The sequence below is a fragment of the Dreissena polymorpha genome, chromosome 12, assembly GCF_020536995.1.
Source record: "Dreissena polymorpha isolate Duluth1 chromosome 12, UMN_Dpol_1.0, whole genome shotgun sequence".
In the NCBI taxonomy this organism is placed as follows: Eukaryota; Metazoa; Mollusca; class Bivalvia; order Myida; family Dreissenidae; genus Dreissena; species Dreissena polymorpha.
Genome location: NC_068366.1, coordinates 55,909,854 through 55,932,391, shown reverse-complemented (window position 1 = coordinate 55,932,391; position 22,538 = coordinate 55,909,854). Strand labels below are relative to the sequence as shown.

The 22,538-nt window shown below is 33.6% G+C and overlaps 2 protein-coding genes across 4 annotated transcripts in view; one reads left to right on the top strand and one right to left on the bottom strand.

Annotated features, from left to right (window-relative positions):
* The window catches only part of LOC127853191 (testis-expressed protein 11-like), a 199,511-nt gene that overhangs the window by 111,356 nt on the left and 65,617 nt on the right, over positions 1-22,538 (bottom strand). Inside the window, exon 1 of one of the 2 annotated variants that reach the window (XM_052387463.1) lies at positions 1,840-1,918. The exons of the other annotated variant lie outside the window; for it this stretch is intronic. Coding sequence (XP_052243423.1) covers positions 1,840-1,879 — 40 coding nt within the window. The 5' untranslated portion in view covers positions 1,880-1,918. Of the gene's footprint in view, positions 1-1,839; positions 1,919-22,538 lie in introns of those variants that run through there. 2 annotated transcript variants of the gene reach the window in all.
* The window catches only part of LOC127853192 (hormonally up-regulated neu tumor-associated kinase homolog A-like), a 66,334-nt gene that overhangs the window by 36,263 nt on the left and 7,533 nt on the right, over positions 1-22,538 (top strand). The gene's annotated exons all lie outside the window — the stretch shown is intronic.

Here is a 22,538-nt window from a genome sequence, read left to right as displayed (position 1 = left end):
CGAAACCATATGGTCATACGAAACTATACAATTCTATCGAATACATTGAACATCATGTGAAATTTTTGCCAAAATCGTAGAAATATTTTCATTGAAGTTGAACAAAGCAAAATAATAAGCGCATGTCACGAATAAACTTAGAACATTACGATTTGGATTTATTTGTGTTTGTCTTCTGCAAAACTGACACGAAAACGACTCCATACTGTAAGCGGCGACAAAACACCATATAAAAAGACGATGCAATAAATTGTCTGGTACCCAACACGAGTTATAAATATCCAGGTACCACTGAAAAATGATTCGAGTTTCTTTATTCATTTGCTAGCCATTTTAATACAATTATATAGTAAACAATTTCACATTTGCAAGCGTAGCAGACATAGGAGAGGACCTTGCAACAACCATTCTTGGTGAATGAAAGGGTTATACGATGTATAATCTTCGAAATCACTATATAAGGACTGAATACTGGGTTTAGACCCAGATTCTTAGCTTCAAATTACTATACATAATATTTCGTTTAAATGTATTTCCCGTATTTAAGTTTTTCTGTCAGTTTCGTTGTTTACTGTATTGTTTAGCGTGTGCTTTGATTTTTGTGCCTTGATATGAAAGAAATTCAATAATTTTCTATTTGTTTCATTCAATGCTAAAAACTTACAATCACTAAAACAGATCGGCTATATATCGTAGCCCTGTCATATAGAACAGAAAATGTGCCCTGTACATATTACTTGGGTATCGAAAAGTGAATAGTGGAAGTGCCAGTTGCATTATGTGTACTTTTTCTTGGAAAACGACAACGTTTGTAGGACATCTTTCCAAAGGAGATTGGTAAGTATAGTTGCTAGCGTTTCAGAATAAGAATTTCCTCATTTTAAGTGCTTTTTAAAATTTGCAATGTGTAAGAAATTTCCATATGCGGCATATACTCTTTTTAGCCATCCTAGTTTAATTTCATATAAAAAAAGCTTCGATTTTTATCATTTTAGACCCTCACCAACCATTCAAATACTCTTAACAAAATGCAGTTGCACATACACTTGCATGGTTTTAAAACCTTAGGGGATAATGATACAATGAATAACACAAAAGATAATGCATACTTCGCTTAAAACTTTGTTGTTTTCTGGTTGTGTTGCCTTTGGTAATGGTAGTGACTTGCCAGAGAGTTTGACACAGCTGTCCACACAAACAGACAGAAAGTTATGGTAAGCAGAACCACAGGATTTTTACAATATATATAATATGTATAATGGTTACGCGAAACTGAATGGTATACCTGGTTCTTATCGGTCCAGACCTTCGCATCAGTCTATGAGTTTTAGTAGTCCACTTTATATAGTTATAAGTTTTAGCCGTTTTAATTTTTTGCTGTTTATTAATGATTATTACGAAAAGCGTCCTAATGATTTCCAGTTTACATTGGAAAGAAGTTCATCTTTACCCCAAACTTATGTCATGATTATTTAAATCACATTGCACTTAATTGGAAGTGCTTTCTTCAGAAATTATTTGTGGGTTTAACAAATGCGCTTTGATTAATTCTTTAAATATATTTTAAGAACAAACCTTAGCAACCAAATTAAAGGGCACGACCAATGAGAAACATGGAATATATACATATTACCACAGGGGGCTAAATGTAATTTGCCAAATATTGATGATTTCAATACAATCTAAGAATAAAAATTAAACTATAGATTGACATGTCAAACATGTACGCATTAAAATCTGTTCATTTGCAAATCATAGGAAGTTAGGTGTATTTATTGTAGCAGCATGGGCTGCATCAATTGATACATGCTAATGATTCTATATTAATAAAAAATATACGTTTGAATTGAGCCAAAAATGTGACTACATCTATTTCCATTGTAAGTTTTGTGACAGCTGAACTGGTTCAACCTAAAATAATATGTAGACCTTTTTACTTAAATGAAAAAATAACTTTCGCTTGTACATCCGAAAGTATGAATGTCCGAAACCATATGGTCATACGAAACTATACAATTCTATCGAATACATTGAACATCATGTGAAATTTTTGCCAAAATCGTAGAAATATTTTCATTGAAGTTGAACAAAGCAAAATAATAAGCGCATGTCACGAATAAACTTAGAACATTACGATTTGGATTTATTTGTGTTTGTCTTCTGCAAAACTGACACGAAAACGACTCCATACTGTAAGCGGCGACAAAACACCATATAAAAAGACGATGCAATAAATTGTCTGGTACCCAACACGAGTTATAAATATCCAGGTACCACTGAAAAATGATTCGAGTTTCTTTATTCATTTGCTAGCCATTTTAATACAATTATATAGTAAACAATTTCACATTTGCAAGCGTAGCAGACATAGGAGAGGACCTTGCAACAACCATTCTTGGTGAATGAAAGGGTTATACGATGTATAATCTTCGAAATCACTATATAAGGACTGAATACTGGGTTTAGACCCAGATTCTTAGCTTCAAATTACTATACATAATATTTCGTTTAAATGTATTTCCCGTATTTAAGTTTTTCTGTCAGTTTCGTTGTTTACTGTATTGTTTAGCGTGTGCTTTGATTTTTGTGCCTTGATATGAAAGAAATTCAATAATTTTCTATTTGTTTCATTCAATGCTAAAAACTTACAATCACTAAAACAGATCGGCTATATATCGTAGCCCTGTCATATAGAACAGAAAATGTGCCCTGTACATATTACTTGGGTATCGAAAAGTGAATAGTGGAAGTGCCAGTTGCATTATGTGTACTTTTTCTTGGAAAACGACAACGTTTGTAGGACATCTTTCCAAAGGAGATTGGTAAGTATAGTTGCTAGCGTTTCAGAATAAGAATTTCCTCATTTTAAGTGCTTTTTAAAATTTGCAATGTGTAAGAAATTTCCATATGCGGCATATACTCTTTTTAGCCATCCTAGTTTAATTTCATATAAAAAAAGCTTCGATTTTTATCATTTTAGACCCTCACCAACCATTCAAATACTCTTAACAAAATGTTTTAAATTAAACCTACTTTTGTCATACCCATTATAAAGTTTAGAAATAGTGTGTTTGTGTTTTATTTTGTAATAATGTTTTTATTAAAATAAATGCAATTCCGCGTCTTGATGTTATATTACGTTCTTTTCCAACTTTTATAAGTCTTTCAGCTCCATTTTAGATATTAAATTTGTCTGTATAGTTAATTTCTTAAACAGTGTGTAGATCTAAGTGATAATGAATGCTTAGCATCTGAATACTGTGTTTGTTCCATTGAAGTGTCCATTAAGTTTTTTACTTTCGGAACTTTTTTCTTCCCCATAGGCGGATCCAAGGGGGAGGGGGGGGGGGCGGACGCGAAAGTAAAGGCTATATCCATCCGTATTATGTATAAACTTTTTTGGCATTATTAAAAGGTACTTATATGAAAGAACATAAGGCGTGACATGCTCGAGAAGTGGTTGTCAAAGCATTCAAAATCACTAAAATCGTGGAGCTTGCCCTGGACCCCCTAGCAGGGCTTTGCCCTGCACCCACCAGGGGCCCTAGCGGCCCCCAGAACCCCCAGCAAATCTGTCAACATCTCACCCCCACTAACCAGAAATCTTTGAACCGCCCCTGTTCCCAGTCTATACTACTATTGTATTATCATACGCAATGGCATAACCAGTGGCATATCGGTTGTTAAAACTATTCATGATACAATAATATGGCTTAAACTAGATAAATCGTTTTTTAAAAATAACGAAGATATATTTATTGCAGCGGTATATATATGGGGTAGTGATTCTCCGATGGCCAACTTGATAGATACGGACCTGTTCGAAAGTCTCGGTAACGATATTAACCATTTCCAATTGTTGGGCACAGTAATGTTAGCTGGGGATTTTAACGCTAGAACAGCGTGTGAAAGTGATGCTATTCTTTCCGATGCATATATACACGATATCGACCCCGACTTCTTTTTAGCTGATAGCACGTTACCAAGATTTTCAATGGACAACGGAAGTAACTCTAAAAGAAATAGTTTACTTGATTTATGTAAGGCCACGGCACTGAGAATCGCTAACGGTAGATTTGGCTATGATTTTAGCATTGGTAAATATACATGTTTTAATACTCATGGCGCAAGTGTCATCGATTACCTGTTAATAAGTGAACATCATTTTAATACCGTAGATAACTTCTTTGTAAACGATTTTAACAATTTCAGTGAGCATGCCCCGTTGTCTTTCAATGTAATATGCAACGTGCGAGTTACAGTAGAAGAACCATATATATGTGAGTACGTTAAATGGCGGGATGATGAAAAACAGCATTTCCGAGAGGGTTTAATAAACAGGGCTCCGGATTTTAACGATCTACTCCAAAGCCATATCGAACAAAGCGACGCAAATATTGACACCATTGTCAAAAATTTCACCAATATTGTATGAGATGTTGCTGACCCATTATTTATCAAGCACGTTAAAAAATATCCACAATTTGAACGACACACTATATCGGATAGCGATAAATGGTTTGATCAAGAATGTAGAGAAGCGAAACGATCGTATAAAGATGCATTGTATATATATAACAACTCACATAGTGATACAGATAGAGAAAAAAATGTGTCAATTAATAAGTACTTTTAAATTAATCACAAAAAATAAGCGTAAGGCGTACAATCTCAAACGCTGTAAACAATTCGAAGATCTTAAACGGCACAAACCCAAGGACTTTTGGAAGTACTTTAGATCACATAATACATCAGGTTGTACTAGCAACACGTCACTTAATGATTTTAAGAATCATTTCCAGCAAATGTTTGCAAATGAAAATTTAAATGATAATGCTAAGGCAGAAGATTTTAATTCAAACCATGACTTCGATAATTTTGACAACGTATATGGGGACCTTGATAACCAAATAACGTATAGTGAAGTAATTAAAGCTATTGCTGTCTTAAAGAAATGTAAATCACCTGGCGTAAATAAATTGCTTAACGAATATTTTATAGAATCCTGCGATATTTTGGCAGGCTACATTACAACGATTTTTAACATCATTTTAAATACAGGCATATTCCCGTTATCTTGGACTGAAGGGATTATAATCCCTATACATAAGAAGGGTGATAAATCTGACCCTAGTAATTATAGAGGCATCACCCTATTAACTAACTTCGCAAAGTTGTTTACATGTGTACTCAACCAGCGAATAACAACATGTTGTGAAATAAACGATGTTATATCTGACGCGCAGTTTGGGTTTAGAAAAGGCAGGTCAACAATAGATGCAGTTTTCATACTCCACTCAATTATTCAAAAATATGTTAATATGAATAAGCGATTGTATTGTTGTTTCACAGATATGAAACGTTGCTTTGATTCTAATTATTTAAATGCACTGTGGTTAAAGTTATACAAGTCCAATTTGGACGGCAAAATGTTGCGCATAATACGCAGTATGTACCAGTCGGTCAAAGCATGTGTTAGACATTGTAACACATACATAAAGTATGTTAATATAGAGCCATCGGACTAAGACAGGGGGAGGTAACATCGCCGATCCTTTTTTCTCTTTTCGTGGACGATCTTGAAATGTTTTTACGAAATAGACATAATGCTGGAATAAATATACAAGACATATGTTTAATTCTACTTCTGTTTGCAGACGATATGGTTGTCATAGGTGAAACGCCGGAAGACCTACAACAGTCTATCGACCGTTTATATGAATATTGTAATACCTGGGGTTTGCAAGTTAACATTCCAAAAACCAAAATTATTGTTTTCCGCAAACAAGGAGCTATCAAACGTAATAAGCGGTGGGTATATGGTAACGAAAACATAGACACTGTAAACACTTAATTATGCAGGGAACTTTAATCTCAGTACTAATACTTTGCGTGGTAAGGGCTTAAAAGCACTCAACGTATTGTTATCCAACTTGAAAACTTATAGTTGTAAACCAAAGGTAGCTTTGCAGTTATTTGATGCTTTTGTGTCTTCAATTATCACATACTCGTGTGAAATATGGGGTTTCTCAAAGTGTAGCGAGTTGGAAAAATTACACCTTAAATTCTGCAAAGCTGTTCTTGGTGTCAGAAAATCAACTTTAAGTGTACCCGTTTACGGTGAACTTGGTAGATACCCGTTGTATATTAACAGATATGTACGTATTGTAAAATATTGGTTTAAAATAACTAGAAGCGAAAACATTATATTACGATATATATTGGAAGATGGTCTAATTGCCGTAAATGATAATACATTGAACTGGTTTGGGAAGGTTAGGAACTTACTATCTAAATACGGATTTAATTATGTTTGGTCTAATAACTCACAAATCAATGAGGTTAATTTTTTGTCTCTGTTTAAACAAAGAGTTATCGACGAATACTTACAAGTCAGAGTGGAATCGAGATATTAACGATAATAGGGTAGTAATTTTATACAAAGCAATAAAAACAACATTTTCGTTAGAACCATATTTAGAGACGATTGTTTCAAGAAATTTAAGAACAGCTATTACGAAATAACGCATCTGTGCACATAACCTGAGAATACAGACTGGAAGATATGATAGATTAGAACGAAACTTGCGACTCTGCCAATTATGTGACAGTAATGAAATAGAAGATGAATACCACTTTTTGTTGAAATGTTCTAAATTTGCCCAAATCAGAGAAAACTGCATTAAAACCTATTATAGAGTCAGACCTAGTATGTTCAAACTCACAAAATTATTAATTACAGAAAATAAAAAGGAAATGCTAAAGTTAGGAAAGTTCATTTCAGAAGCACTCAAGATTCGCAATCGTCATACCAATACTCATGTATATTCATTCAATGTATTTGTTTCATAGTTTAAAATGTATATTGAATACAATATGACATCATGTGATATGCTTTATTTGAACATGTATTGTTTTTAGTATATGATGATATAGATGTTGCATTCATATTAATTATATGTATTATCCGGTACTGTTTCGATACCTGATTTTGTGATTGTGATTCGAATGTATAAAGTGTTATGTGCTATGCCAATAACAATGTATAATTATTTAATGTATTTGTTTTATAGTTTAAAATGTATATTGAATACAATATGACATCATGTGATATGCTTTATTTGAACATGTATTGTTTTTAGTATATGATGAGATAGATGTTGCATTCATATTAATTATATGTATTATCCGGTACTGTTTCGATACCTGATTTTGTGTTTGTGATTCGAATGTATAATGTGTGCTCCTTCGAAAGTGTGCTTATGTATATTATACAAGTTCAACTATAATTTGTAATCGTGCCGTTGCTACTTAAATGTTGTGGTTTGGATGCGCACTGTTATATTCTATGCTCCTTCAAATTACAATTAATATTTTACCTTAATGCTTATAAAAGTAGTAAAAGCACCCATATGTAGCAATATACACTGTTAACATGTGATTTAAAACGAGTTTTGTTCAAGTTAAAGTTCATCCATAACTATTTTATAACATTTCTGCTAATTCCACTTACTATATTCATGTATTTTGTATGATTGTTTTTGTTTAACACTAGGAACTGTAAAGTTTATGTGTAATAAAATTATGTTCTGTTCTGTTCTGTTCTATTATCAAATTTAATGTTTATTCCAAAATCAAAACATGATAAAGAATGCGATGTCTGTAGCGTTTGATCACATTTATAAGCTCCATCAACATAATGGTTGTGTCATCCGCAAGTAAGCAAAGTTTGTGTGCGTTTTTTTTTGTCAGTGATGTTTTTTTACCATTGATGTCGTTATTATTTCGCAAAGAATACAGATGTAATAACATACTGTGGCTCCTTCACGATATTAACGATAAATTCAATATAAATTCAATATATGCATCGATACTATTTCATTACATTAACTCTATCTATGACATATTTATTATATATTTTACATTTGTTTTTTTACTTTATGAAATTGATTTTCCTATCCGTTTTATGAGCAGATTCTCTAAAAACAGTTTGAAAATTAGGTAATGCAGAACAAGAAGAACTTCAAGAAAAAGCTAATACAGTTTTAGATTTTACATTAAAAATGCACATACATTTCCGTTTTAGTTTCATGTTTGTACGATTATGTACTGATATTTATAATTTTAACTGATCAGGTAGAAGTATTTAAGGTTTCCAATTTGAATCTAAGTAAACATTAATATTAAAGTAATAAGCTATTCCCATTGTGTTAATTAAATTACACAGCTAAAGATTCATTAAAAAATGAATCTTTCTATTCATTTCCAAACTTTTCAGAAACATTACATTCGTATTTAGGACTGAAAATATGACCTTATATGTTTGGTTTGAAAAATGCTCACACTCTTAAAAGCGATAGCAGTTACGAAAGTTTTGTACATAAATTGTGTCAAAACGAAATGTGGACACATGGGAACATATCAAGTTCTTTGTAAAATACACCTATATCGGGTTATATCAGACTCTTTTGATTTCTTTTGACCTTGAAATTGCTTTTTTTAAACTTTTTTGTTATTTGTTTCTTAAAATAGCATTTTATTTAGATCTAGTAAACTTTACATAAAATAATGTTTTTACATTTACATTTAATCTGCCTGAATGAAATGTATATTTTGATATATATTAATATTAAATAAATTATCTGGTAAACGATGTCCATGTTGGAAGGATATATAAATTGAAATAGGTTTTATGATGATGATGATGATGATTATTTTTATTATTTTTATTATTATTATTATTATTATTATTATTATTATTTAGTAATTTTTTGTTTTGTTTTTATTAATATTTATTTTTTTATTATTATTATTATAATAATTATTATTATTTTTATTATTATTATTATTATGAAGAAGAAGAATTATTTGAAAACGTGACACTGCCTGCAGATACTTCAACATAAAAAACTGGTTTCAATACAAACTTTATTTACACATCTTTTGCTTTTAATTTACCGATAGCGCAACGTTATACGTTACACTTATCATTTCAAAAGATACACTTTCAAAGAGACTTAAGTCGCACTTTCACTTAATTAAATTGGAAATTTATCACGAGCGATCGGTTAGAAGCACAACCGCGAAAACATCCACTGTTCAATGGATTGACAGATCTGTGACAAATGCGTACATGATACGGGCGTCTATTTCGCGGGCTGACATTCACGTATTGCATTTCGCTTGCGACTGATTGCACCTAAGTTATGACAAATTTGGTATTTTGGATTGGATTGAATCAATTTTGATATAGGATACATTTAAATTTTGTATTTCGTTTGGTTTTTGTTTGACCAGAATTTGGATAAGCGAGCTTTATACAAAATATATTAATACGTGCGACGGTATTCATTGTGCAAAGATGCGGATTTATTGATGTGTACGGGATAATTTTTATTGGGTATGTATTATAGTATTGTGCTATATTAAAATAAAGACGACGAGCGATGTTCAAAATGCAATTGACACGAATATGAAAGCGGGGCGTACACATGTTCAGCCCAGACATCCTAGATGAACTGTGCTTGTTTTCATGAACTCCGCAACACGTGAAAACCATGTTTGTCTATCCAGTGGCTACCAAGTTATAACCTGTGTCAAATATAGTTGCTCGGTTTTATATCTCTTATGGCATCAAGGAAAAAAATTCTTTTAATAACATGTGAGTAACTATACCGCGTGGTGATCCTCCCATCATACTGATAATGACTGTATAAATTCTTGTTTTTAATCGTACGTGTCGTCGTACTGAATTAACACGTTCTTAATGGATTTTCCTCAATACCCACGACTAAAGCAACATGGCAACCTTATGATTAATGTGCACGCAGGGATATGTTCGTTTACAAATATCATGCTATTAAAAAAAAACTGATGTTGATGGATAATCCTTTATTTGTTAATTTCGATGAAGTACTGGACATGCATACTTTATAGATGTCCATTTTCCATATGGAACGTGAACATTTGATTCCAATTAAATTTGATAAAAAAGACGACGCTTTAGTGTGACATATAGTCGTACAGCCTCCGACAGAATTAATCAATTGTCGAACTATCATATATAAATGTATCAAGCAAGACTATTGTATCTCTGGTATTTGACTTGGTGTTTCAACTGCACCGTGCAAACAATTTGGCGAGGCAACTCGGTTTCTGCGATGAAGGTCGTTGTTGAGAGAACCAAAATTGACGTGAATGATTTGACTAATACTAGGTTTTCTTTTTAACTTAAAAGATGACAAACTTTGTTGATATCATAAGGAAGCATGTTCCATTGTAATTAATAATTAAAAGCAGAAGTTTGCACATGATTGTGTATTTGCATTAACATGGGGAATGCTGATACCGGATCAAAGCTCATTTGGCCTCAAACGGTTTCATTTGATATTTGCTAGAAATAAATCCAAACGTGTATTTATATATTGAATTGCACGGACGTTGTTATTTTAAACGTTTAGACGGTGTAACTCAGATTTTCAACATCAACACATCTTCTTCGACAGTTTTAATCGAGTTCTATTTTTCCATACACGTTTGTTTAGCGCGGGTAGATACATGAATTGTTAATAGTTTCTTTTATTATAGACGCACTGCATAATTCATTACCATTTACCTTGAAAACCAGAGACGAAATTTTATAATATACGGGCGATGATGAAATCGATATCGATTACACCTATTAGTAGAAATAGCCGGAAACAGCCGCTGTTTTTTCCTGATTTGGTTTCTGTTCGACATCACATTTAACACCTACTGTGCCATGGCAAAGTATCACGTGTACATGATGTCAAATATATCACCACATCGAAGGATATAGCATTAAGTGAATTGCACGTGCTATTGATTTAATTGATTCGATTGTTAAGGCGACGTTTGAATAATTTTGTCGAGGAAAAGTTTTACAGACATGAGAAGGACCGTGGGGGTATGAGAACAAGTTATATAAATATATGTTCAACAAACAATACTCGCTTAATTTAGAATATTGTACCAAACCAGTGAGTTGTAAACGCCTACTAGATTATATAAATGTATACACAATGGAAGAACGATATGTTTAATAGATAAATATCTGTAAACCGGAAAAATAATATCAAATATTAGTGGGAAGCATTATTGAAAAATATAGAATGCATGTGTCGCTTTAATATTGGAAAATAATGTAAGGTAAGAATTAGCTGTCAAAACTCATTACAGAACAAGGTAGATTTACCATGACAACCTGTTCTTGCTGTTGCATAAATAAATGTTTATTGGGTGAGAAATAGATTTGCTGAAAGGAACTTAAAGCACTAAGAAGTAAATATCCAGGATAATCGAGCTGTGAATGCGTGACGGTTGAGCATTCATTGAGTCAAGATTTGCATCGTCTCCCTGCGGCGCGGAAAATCGAATTAAATTGAAATACAATGAGCTTTATTTCAGGCACGTAATTCAATCTTAATGAAGCATTTAATGTGACTTTCAACTCATTACCATTTAAGGGGGGAATTCATCGATAGGCGTCAGATTCAATATCTGATAAAAGTCATTTAAAAATGGGGATATTTTTTGCATATACATTATTTGTAGCGCATAATGGAACTCAATATCAGATTCTGAATGTTAAAGAAGAAATTAAAAACTGGAGACATAAATATACTTGCTCATTTTAAGTAAAATGGATTTGATGTGAGGTTTAACATAAAATTGTGGTATTTAACAATCGAAGAGTGATGCTTCTTTAGATAGCGTCGTAACGATTGTGTTATAACATAGGGCGCATGCTGACATTTAGTAACTAGAATAGGTGAAATCTATATCAGGTTTATACTCACAGAATACTGCAATATTTGTTTTACTTTATTACTATATATTTGTCTGGTAGACAAGTACATGGCTACCGGCTATGAAATGATTTTAACCGGCAGCGGCATGTTAATAGTTTCACAGAATAACACAGCAACAACGGCAACAAAAACAATGAAGACCACAAACATTCATAATTAATTCACAATGAACACAATAAAGCTGATTCATGTAAACGCGTTAGCAAATACTGCATTTATAGGAGCTCTCCTTATACCTAGACAAAACGGATCTGCAAATGTATCAAGGAAAGCTTAACTGGTTTGTAATGGATTTCTTATTTCAAAACGTCGGGCTAGCATTTGAAAACGTATCTCCTCACTTAATGCACGTGCATACTGCGTACACTTAATGGATCAAAAGGCGTTTTGCAAATGTTTATCTTCGCCACTCCCAATAAAAAGCCTTAATGGATGACAAAGTACAAATAAGAAAGTAATACATTGTGTGTATCTATTCAAATAGGATGATTCTTCCTTCAAAGGATTTTATGTAAAACAACGCTCAGCTTAAAAGACCTCTAATCAGTAAAAAGGTGTAGTCTTCTTCTTAATGCGAAGTTGTAAAAGGTGTACCGGAAACAACAACAAAAATGAAACTAAATTAATTACTGTTTTTTAATTGATTTTTTTTTGTTTGAAAACTGTTAAACGTGGCATTTCCAATCAAGGCCATATTTATTAATGATACAATTAAAAAAAATCTTTTTATGTTTGCGATTGCAAAGCACAGTCGTTTTGATTGTTTATGCATTTTGCATCAAAACTGCGTTAAAAGGTTGATACGGATTTGCTTTATAATACACGTGTTCTCGTGCTCATTTTAAAATATCCACACAAGACACGTGCTTAAAGGGATGCATGCTTATACCTGAACATTTCTACAAACTGCATTATGGTACTTAAGTGTGAGCCATTTTCTTAGAATAAAAGTACAAATAAGAGATACATGTACTAGTAATTAATATGCTTTCTATAAGTTGTATACCAATGATTTGTACTAAAAAGTATATTTTGGTAGAACAATGAACTTTGAAAATTCATATACTTAAAAGTATTATGACCGTCACCAATGAATGGTCAACGTGAAAACTTTTTGATCTTAAAGGCGTTTAATAGCTTTTCTATTTACCATTTGTTTGTATAACAGTTCGGCGATAAGGGTTTACAAATATGTTTATGTAGATTTTGGAATAGACTAAGGGGTTAACGTTCTCAATAAAGGTGCGATTATAGCCGTCAATGTCAACTAAATTCCGCGACACTGTCATATGTGCTCAATTCGTTTGAATTTCATGCTAATACACACGTTATATCTTTTACTGGTTCATAAATTAATGAAATTCCAACTGAACAGGTTTGTAGGTTTGTTAAAAGAACTTCTTTGAGAAGATAATAGTATAATTTGAGCATTCGAACACATAGTTGGATATTGAAACAAATATAGAGTTACGAAAATATAAAAATGACAAGAGGATTTATATAATCATAGATAAAAAACAAACGTTTTGGACCTATTTTTTCAGAAGTGAACCGGTCTGTATTCATGCGCTGGCAAAATGACCGTACTTTCGATGGTTCCGAATGATACGCCACTCCTGCCCGCGAAAGTCATCGATGTACCAAAAGATGTACTGCGCAACTTCCCGCACTCGAAGAAGGTCGGGAACTACCTTCTTGGCAATACGCTCGGCGAGGGATCATTCGCAAAGGTTAAGGAAGCCCTCCATATCCCTACTGGGGAAAGAGTAAGGGATACAAATATTTGTGTTATAACATTTATCTCACAGTTGCAATTCCTGTATAAAGAGCCTAGAAATTGTCAAAGTGAATTCGATGATCCAACCCAAATTACGGTCTAGTGGGCTCCTGTTTATTTACAGCCCTCAATTACAAATAGACATGAAAAATTCGATGTAGATACCGGTAATTTAGCCAGAAATAATTGCGTCATTCATAGAAATCTTTAGCTGATACAACAGTATTACGTCATGGGTCAACGTATAGGTCGAGTCTTGTCGAGCCTATTTGGATGTATAAAATGAGGTGTCCCTTGTCGAAAAAAAATGTATTTATATATATATTTAATTCATTTCAAATACTAACCATTAAATATTTAAGTAGGGTATGCATGTGACATGTATATTGTTTTCTTTACCACAGCCATAACCAAACAAAACAATACGGTGAACGTTTTTTATGTTTTTTTTCATCTTACTTTAACAATTCATCTTTGATCGATATTTCCCGTCAGTCGTTTTTGTCTAATGGCGAGAGACAGTTAATGTATTGTATCCAATAGAAAGACCGAAGCGTTAGATTTGTTTAGCTATGTCACATCCTTGTTCCCTCAATAATAATCGTAGCCTACCCGCTAATTTCCTACATGAAGGGCTAATTTCATCGTATTTGTGATGTAAACCTATCCAAAGCTATTTATTTAATCGTTAAACAAACTCTTTGCTTGCATTCTCCCAAGTGGGTTGTTGACTTTACAAGAACAAAGCTGTACCCTCGTCTAGTTCCACTATATATTTTCGTTTTATGACGATTATAAAATCATGTAAATATGACGGCACTTCAATAAGAGAGTCGTATTGAACGGTTAAACGGATTGTCGCAAAATATGAACTGAACTGATAAAAATTTACATGGTTTGTTTATAGTTTTATTTTAAAACGTAAACTTACGTTTGCTTGAACGTAATCTGCGTACAGACGTTCCGTTTTTATTTCACCAATTCTTATTCAAACCTTTTGAGACGACCCTAAATATGTGTATGTATTCCGTGTTGAATGTTCGAATTTTGTTTTTACAAATTCGATTAAATTCATTGAATCAACATTTTGTTTCGATAAGGTTTGCTACATTTGATAAAATTAAATAAACAACAAGCTTAAAATCAGCAAAAAATAATTAAGAATATTACTAAAATTTCTTCACGTCTTAATATACTCATATTTAAGAGGTGAATCGTTAAACATTAACGTACAAGAGTTTAGCGGACCCACCTACCCTATTTAGTGTTTGTATAAACAAATAACTGTTTTGGTCTTCATTGAAACATAGTAATTCCAGTACATTTTCATTTAAATTTATATTAACATACATATATATGCATATTATAAGTCGAAATCGTTCAATGTGATATCTGCATTACACTGTTTTCAACAGCGGTTATATTACCTCCGACTTAACCCATTTATGCCTAGTGGACTCTCCCATCCTTCTAAATTGGATCAATTTATTTCCAAAAGTAGGGATGTCTAGTATATTTATTTCTACATTTAGAATATTACTTACAGAAATTCCTTTAAGCAAACAGCACAGACCCTGATGAGACGCCGCATCATGCGGCGTCTCATCTGGGTCTACGCTGTTTTACAATGCCTTTTTTCTAGACGCTAGGCATACATGGGTTAATAAGATTGGTCCCTTTAGTATCAAGTTAATAGTAAAACGTTAACGCTATGTTTTACATTTGATATCGATGATAAATCTCCAACTGACTGTCACATTGACCCCGTCCACTATTGATTACCGAGTCAACATCAGAAGTTTTCCTGTCGCCCTGTTCACTGACTTATTTCCCTAACAGGTACCCGGTTACTAGGAGAGTAGTAGAGAGGGTAGTTTTTGGCCTAAAATTTTATGTTAAGTTCCAAGGATTTCATGACAATGCTAACTTAAATATGAAATTGATATTTAGTTAAGAAGTTTTGATAATCTGGTCCCTGCTGAGCCGTCTCTTGAGGTAAATGTCCTTGCACACTGCGTTTGCAATTAAAAACCCAATTGAAGTAATCAAAACCTTCTCTTAAATCTAGCAAATGAACACTACAACATAAAAGACGTCTGCTCTGGATAATAACTTTTCAAAATTGTGAAAATGGTGATTGACTTCATGCACACGTGCAATCCCATAACATAAATCAAAGCGCTGAAGGCACTGTAGGTGTTCGCTGTTGTAAAATGTCGTCCTTGATTAGCTTGTGCGCATTGCACAGGCTAATCAGTATGCACATGCTTATCTTATTTGACATGCATTAAGCCCCGTTTTCCCTGAAAGCAGCCAATATGTACAGATCTCAATGATAAACATTAGACTGGCCAATCTCGTCTTACAAGCTGTTAAACACTATTAGTCATATAAATCCTCTGCGGTGTACCAGTGGTGAACTATAAACATGCAAATGTGGTGGTTACCTTTCCAAGCAGACGCTATATATAGCATTTGTCGTCTGCTGCAACAGGCAGTGGTTGTCTTTCCATACCGTACCTAAGGCTTCTAAGCACATACTGATTTGCAAAATATGGTCTGTAACATAAGTGTGAGCACTAAAAAGGACTTGCGACAAAAGATTAATCTTTCTTGATCTTTTCCAACACTTCTACGGTAGTAAATAGTCTTAAGTATGTTGTTTAGGTAAGTAAACAACAACAACGACAACGTCAACAACAACAGCAGCAACTGCAGTAACAACTTTAAAAAACTACACTACCATAACATCTACTACTACTACTGCTACTACTACTACTACTACTTCTACTACTTCAACTAGTATTTCTATTTCTGCTGCTGCTGATCATCATCATCATCAGCAGCAGCAGCACCACCACCACCACAAGCATCATCATCATCATCATCATCATCATCATCATCATCATCATCATCATCATCATCATCATCATCATCATCATCATCATCATCATCATCATCATCATCATCATAATCATCATCATCATCATCATCATCATCATCAACAACATCATCATCGTTCTCCTCCTCCTCCTCATCATCATCATCATCATCACCATTATCATCATCATAACTTCGTCTTCGTCGTCGTAGTTGTAGTCATAGTATCAAGACACCAACGTTTATTACAAAAAAAAAATTGTTTTAGGCCATGTAGTATTTAAGCCTAATTAAGTTTTTATCACGCTTTTTATATCGTTAATCGCAGGAAACACAGGATAAAATTAACAGATTTTATAAACATCACAACATATGTTTAATAAGTGAGGATACATTTTGTTCTGAATTCAGACACTCTGTATCACTAATTATACAGCCTCATTAGCTGCTATCAAATTGGATTAGGTCCTCATTTTAAGGTTTTAGTTTTAAGACTTTGTGCTTATTGCATACTTTAAAAGGAAACTTGCAATTTTAGGTTAAATTTGCGTTTAACTTTGCGGTTGCACTGGTTGACATTTGGCATTTTATAGATTTTTCCGCTGAATTTGCTTGTTATAATTGTTTGATTCGTTATTGCTTCAGCGGCAAATATCTAAGCTTTGTCTGGAAGCCTAATTTTAGCAGAATAATCGTTTTAAAATAAGCCATAACCCGCGCGAACTTCATCTTTCGTTTGTGTAGCTTTAATAAAATCACATTGTTTTTCTAAAATATCGATGAACTCATGGTTTTCAGATGTTGTTCTTCGCGTAAGTAAACGGATATTTACCTATGGGAAATTGCACGTTCAATGAGAGACAATCTCAACGGTTGTTTGAAATACAGATTAAGAAATTAATTTAATTTTTCCAAACTGTTTTTGAAATCCAATATGTTTGTTTTGTTTTTGATTGTTTGGAAATGTAAATTTAAACCATTCAAGCCCTCGGTCGGAGATGCCTGGAAAGCACAAAGCAATAAACACAGTCGCTAATTGGGAATAGTACCAAGTGAATAGTACTAAGTACCATGTATTTGCATGTGATATTTGCGTGCAAATCCATAACACATTGAGTAATAGTCCAACTTTTGATTAAGACTTCTTTATAATCAAGAGCAATCAAGACATGTTTTTCAAAATTTAACTATAGTATTAACCTTAATCCACAAAAAGTGCAACCGTGCTGTACTTCCTTAAGGCATACATAGCTCTTTTCCGTGCCTCTCAAAAATGGTAGAACCAAATATTACTTAAAAATGCTTACCTGAGTTCCATGGACAAAATAAGTAACCCGATGTTCATATAGGCAACATATACAGAGAAATGATAATCGTAGTCTAAAAATAGCATGAAATTCACTATAATTTGAAATGATGTTGTTGTTGACATGTCCGAAATGTAGGGTATAATATTTGTTTGTTTAGTTTTCATTTGGATATAGCGTTCGCAGTTCCAGAACATAAACTAAGAACGTAGTTTTACACGAAACAACACATACGACCTATTACCTCATACATTTGTCAAAATAACGACACTCGAAACCTGTTCGCACTGAGTGGATATGATTAATAAAAAACGTGTTTTAAATTGTGAATCTGTTTTACTTTTTAATGTCAACTTAATATCATAGGTGGCCGTGAAAATAATCGACAAGAAGAAAAGTCGCGAGGACTTCTATGTTCGGAAAAACTTACGGAGGGAGGGGAAAATCCTGCAGATGGTTCGCCACTCGAACATTGTACAATTACTCGAAATTATGGAGACGCAGAACAGCTACTATCTCGTAACCGAGCTGTGCAGAGGCGGGGACATGATGGACTATATTTCGCAACGACGAAAATTGCCGGAACCGGAAGTTAAGAAATACATTCGCCAAATTGTGTCTGCTGTGGACTACTTACATCGGCTGGGAATTTTGCACAGGTTTGTCGTTAACATGCCTCTGTCAAATTTGAAACACTATTTAATGTTATAAATAGTAAAATTAAAATCTATATGGAAATGTGTCATTTGTGTGCGGAGATTACTCAAAATGTATCAACAATTTAGTTCAAGTATCGAACTTAAATGACCCTCTTTCTATGTTGTAACCAAATGATACTTATTATATATAAAATAATGTAATGTGTCAATAACCAAAAACAAAAGCAGAATGAGAAATGTTTAAAAAAATGTTTTGACAAACAAGTGCAATTATAGCTAATCTAAGCTCATAACCATTAAATAATAGTATGTCTGGCGTCCTTTATGTTTTATTTATTGATTAACTGATCTATATGCGATACGATTTTCCAAGTTTGTAAACCAGTTACTTGAAGATACACCAAGGCTATGCCGTTTGCTGAATACAAACTTTGCCATTATATTACTGGTATATAGCATAGACTAAAGAGTATTGTTTGCGCTGACACATTGACGCTCATTTCTATTTTCTTCATCTAATCGAATATGTCCTTCATTCTAGTTTTCATGACGTCATCTCCGCCTTTGAAACCGTGCGTGTGTGTCAATAAAGTTAGATTGTATTCCAAGGTGATCAAATACCTTGATCTCTTACTTACAAGCACTCATTGAAGTATGTCGTGAAGTAATAGGATTTTCCCATTGTTTTTCGTAATCAAAGAGGTGTTTTTATCGTATCAGCGTGCTTAAATTAATTAATTGTATGTTGTTTTCAGGGATCTTAAAATAGAAAATCTTCTAATGAACGAGTTCAAGGACATGAAAATAATTGGTGAGAATTTTAGAGGCCGTTGATTGAAGGATTATAAAGATATTCTTAAAAGTATGACCTAAAAGAACTATAGATCTATAAATTAGAACCTATTTCTGTGTAACAGTATCAAGTCGTGTGTGTGTCAATTACTGTATATTGTTGCATAAGAAATGTTAATGGTAATAAGTTTACAGCTATTTCATAAAAATGAAAAATATGTTTTATTATTATTTTTTACATTTTTATATTTTAATAAAACATGTTGGTTTTGTATACATGTATGTAACAATGATTTTTAATTGTTAAAGTAGATCTTTATATGGTATTTCATCATGATCGTTTCGTTAATTGATAATTTCATATAACTGAACACAAGCAAGAGAACACAGAGTTTCTGATAGTAACAAACTTAAAGTACACGGCACCTAGGTAATATAATGAAACTGAAAACGGTCACTATACTGCCAGTATGCTAATAAGTATTAGGCATCGTGAGGGGATTTATTTAACTTGATTAAAATTTCATTTAAGGTCTCACACATCATAGACACAGGATCAATACTTTGGTAATATAATTATGAAGTAGCCAGTTATATTTAAATATGTATACTATAGCCAATATGTGCAATACATTCAGAAACAACATTTGTTACATATATTTAAGCAGCGCTCTGGGAAAACGGGGCTTTATGCAAGTGCGTAAAGTGACGTCACATATTAACTTATTAGGTCCACACAGGCTAAGAAGGGACGACACTTTTCTCCTTAACTGGAGTTTTGCTAGGTAAAGAATTCCTGTAAACAAAAATTTCCATAAAAGCAGAGAGAGTCGTCCGTGAATAGCCTGTGCCGACTACACAAGCTTATATGGAATGACACGTAACGCACATGCATTAAGCTCATTGTTCCACAGAGCGAGACCCATAAATCTAATATCATGAATGTTTATAACAACTTGCCATGCAGATTTCGGTCTGAGTAACTGTGTGAAGCTCGTACCCACGAAAGACGGACCGAGAATTCAGGATTACTGTGTCACTCAATGCGGCAGTCCAGCATACGCAGCGCCGGAACTGCTCGGCCGCCGGAAGTACGGACCGCAGGTGGACATCTGGAGCATGTGAGTAGGGAACGATGTCTCCGCATAGTAATCGACCATCATTTTCTTAATCTTTTGGTAACTTTTTTAAATATATGCTTACATAAATTCCAATTTTGATATTGAAGATTGAAAATACAGGCTGGCGACACATTTTTAACGGCGGTCTTATGCCAACTTAACACGATAATACATTTTTCTGTTCCGTCGTATAGTTGCAAAGAGAACCGATCAGAATCAAATGTGTGCTGCTGTAAAACATAAATTGTTTATTTTCGCTGCTTACTCCGAATTCCACACATACTTATTCAAAAGGTACACACCGGTATCTATGCATACTGCACTGATTGGTTATTGGGGGGCCTGGTGAGTCGCGCGAAACAAACGAACTTTCTCGATATGTTCATGTGTGTTTTCGAGAATGACGAGGTCTTTCAGCGCATTAGACTGCGTTATGTGAAGACCAGGGTCCCAGCATGATACAAATGGCCTGTAGTTAACGTAAACTAATAAAATTGCTTGCTTTCAATACAATTACGCGCGCGTTGTTTCGTACTCATCGTCATAATCTCCATAGGTATGGAACAAGTAGGGCGCGAAAAATACTCCATACATGTTTAATAGTGCGTTCCCATGGGGCGTGCTCAGTAAACAAGAAAGTGTTGTTATTCGATTTTCTCAAATACCCGATTAATTCCCAGAACATATATTATTCAGCGTAATGGTTCGTGTGGGGGGGGGGGGGGGTGGACGTAGATAAAGGCCGCTGTTTGAGCAAAACTTCATTAATCGAACGCATGTACGAGCATTTGCCAAAAACGTTCAATTTGCATCATAAAATTGCATATTTTATACCCTTATTGCGTATCTTGGCGTTTCGCGCGCGATACAAAGTTCAAAACGTTCACATTGGATGAACACCGTTGAATGGGAATAAAGATATATTTTTGATCTTTTAGAAAAGAATACAACCGACGGTCATTTTTCCCATAGTAAAACGTCCAACAGCATCACTTTGTATAACAACTCGTTTTTACTGTATATTAGTCGTTCCGAAGACAATGCTAGCAATTGTCAAGCATGAAAATCAATTGTATCAGATCAGCAACCGGAAAAAACTTTGCACAGCCGCATTTTCGCAAACTTAACAGCTTTTTCCTTTAAGGTATGCATATTAGAGATAAAGTATGCCATAGAATGCTTCTCTGTGATGATTTATTGATGGTTGTTAGAAACAGGCGAAACCTATTTAATGTATTATCCTTTTGCATTTGACAAATGTTGCAGTGGCGTGAACATGTACGCCATGTTGACTGGGAACCTTCCTTTCACCGTGGAGCCATTCAACATCAAAATTCTCCACCAGAAAATGATAACTGGGCAGATGAACCCACTTCCTGATGGGATAACTAGAGGTAAGATAAAAGGCTACATTTTACCCAATATAATACTTGCGCATTTATGTATAAATACGTACGTAACAGCAAACATGACAATACAACTATAAGAATCATTCACAGACATACCTACAGTATAACCTCTCATAATTTCATATATTCTATTTAGTCGCTCTATTCAAACGATCATTTTGCAATAGAGAATTTATAACTTGCACCGTTGTTTGTTTTCTTTTTTCTTTTGTATAATTAATATTTATCAATTATTTCTTGTCTTCGTTGCTAGACAATAAATTGTAATGTATGCGTTTTCAGCAGTCTTTATATTTGTACTCAGATGAGACCTTTGACAATTTCTGATTATTGAGACTAGCGTTAGCAGATACATGCACATGCTTTCAAAGATTATATTCTTAAAATAATAAAGATACATTGGTGTATTTCAAAATGGAATACAAACAAAAAGAAACGGAACACACAGTAGTCTATTTAATCAATTTACGACAAATAACTCTAATTCACGTGTCCAGTTATTATATTACTTAAAAGCATAGATACAACAAAACTAGCATGATTAATGTTTCTTTTATTAAGATTACATAAGTGTAACTATGCGAGTCTGATTTTGCTTCTCTCTTGTTAGCATGCGCGTCGAGTTTAAATTGTCCCGTGTTACTGCTAACCGCTCATTTCTCTGAAGACATAACAATTAAGTTTGTTTAGTTAATTCACATAAATACGCGACCATTCTTTTGAAGTGCTGTTGTAATAATATTAAAGAACGAAGCATAAAAA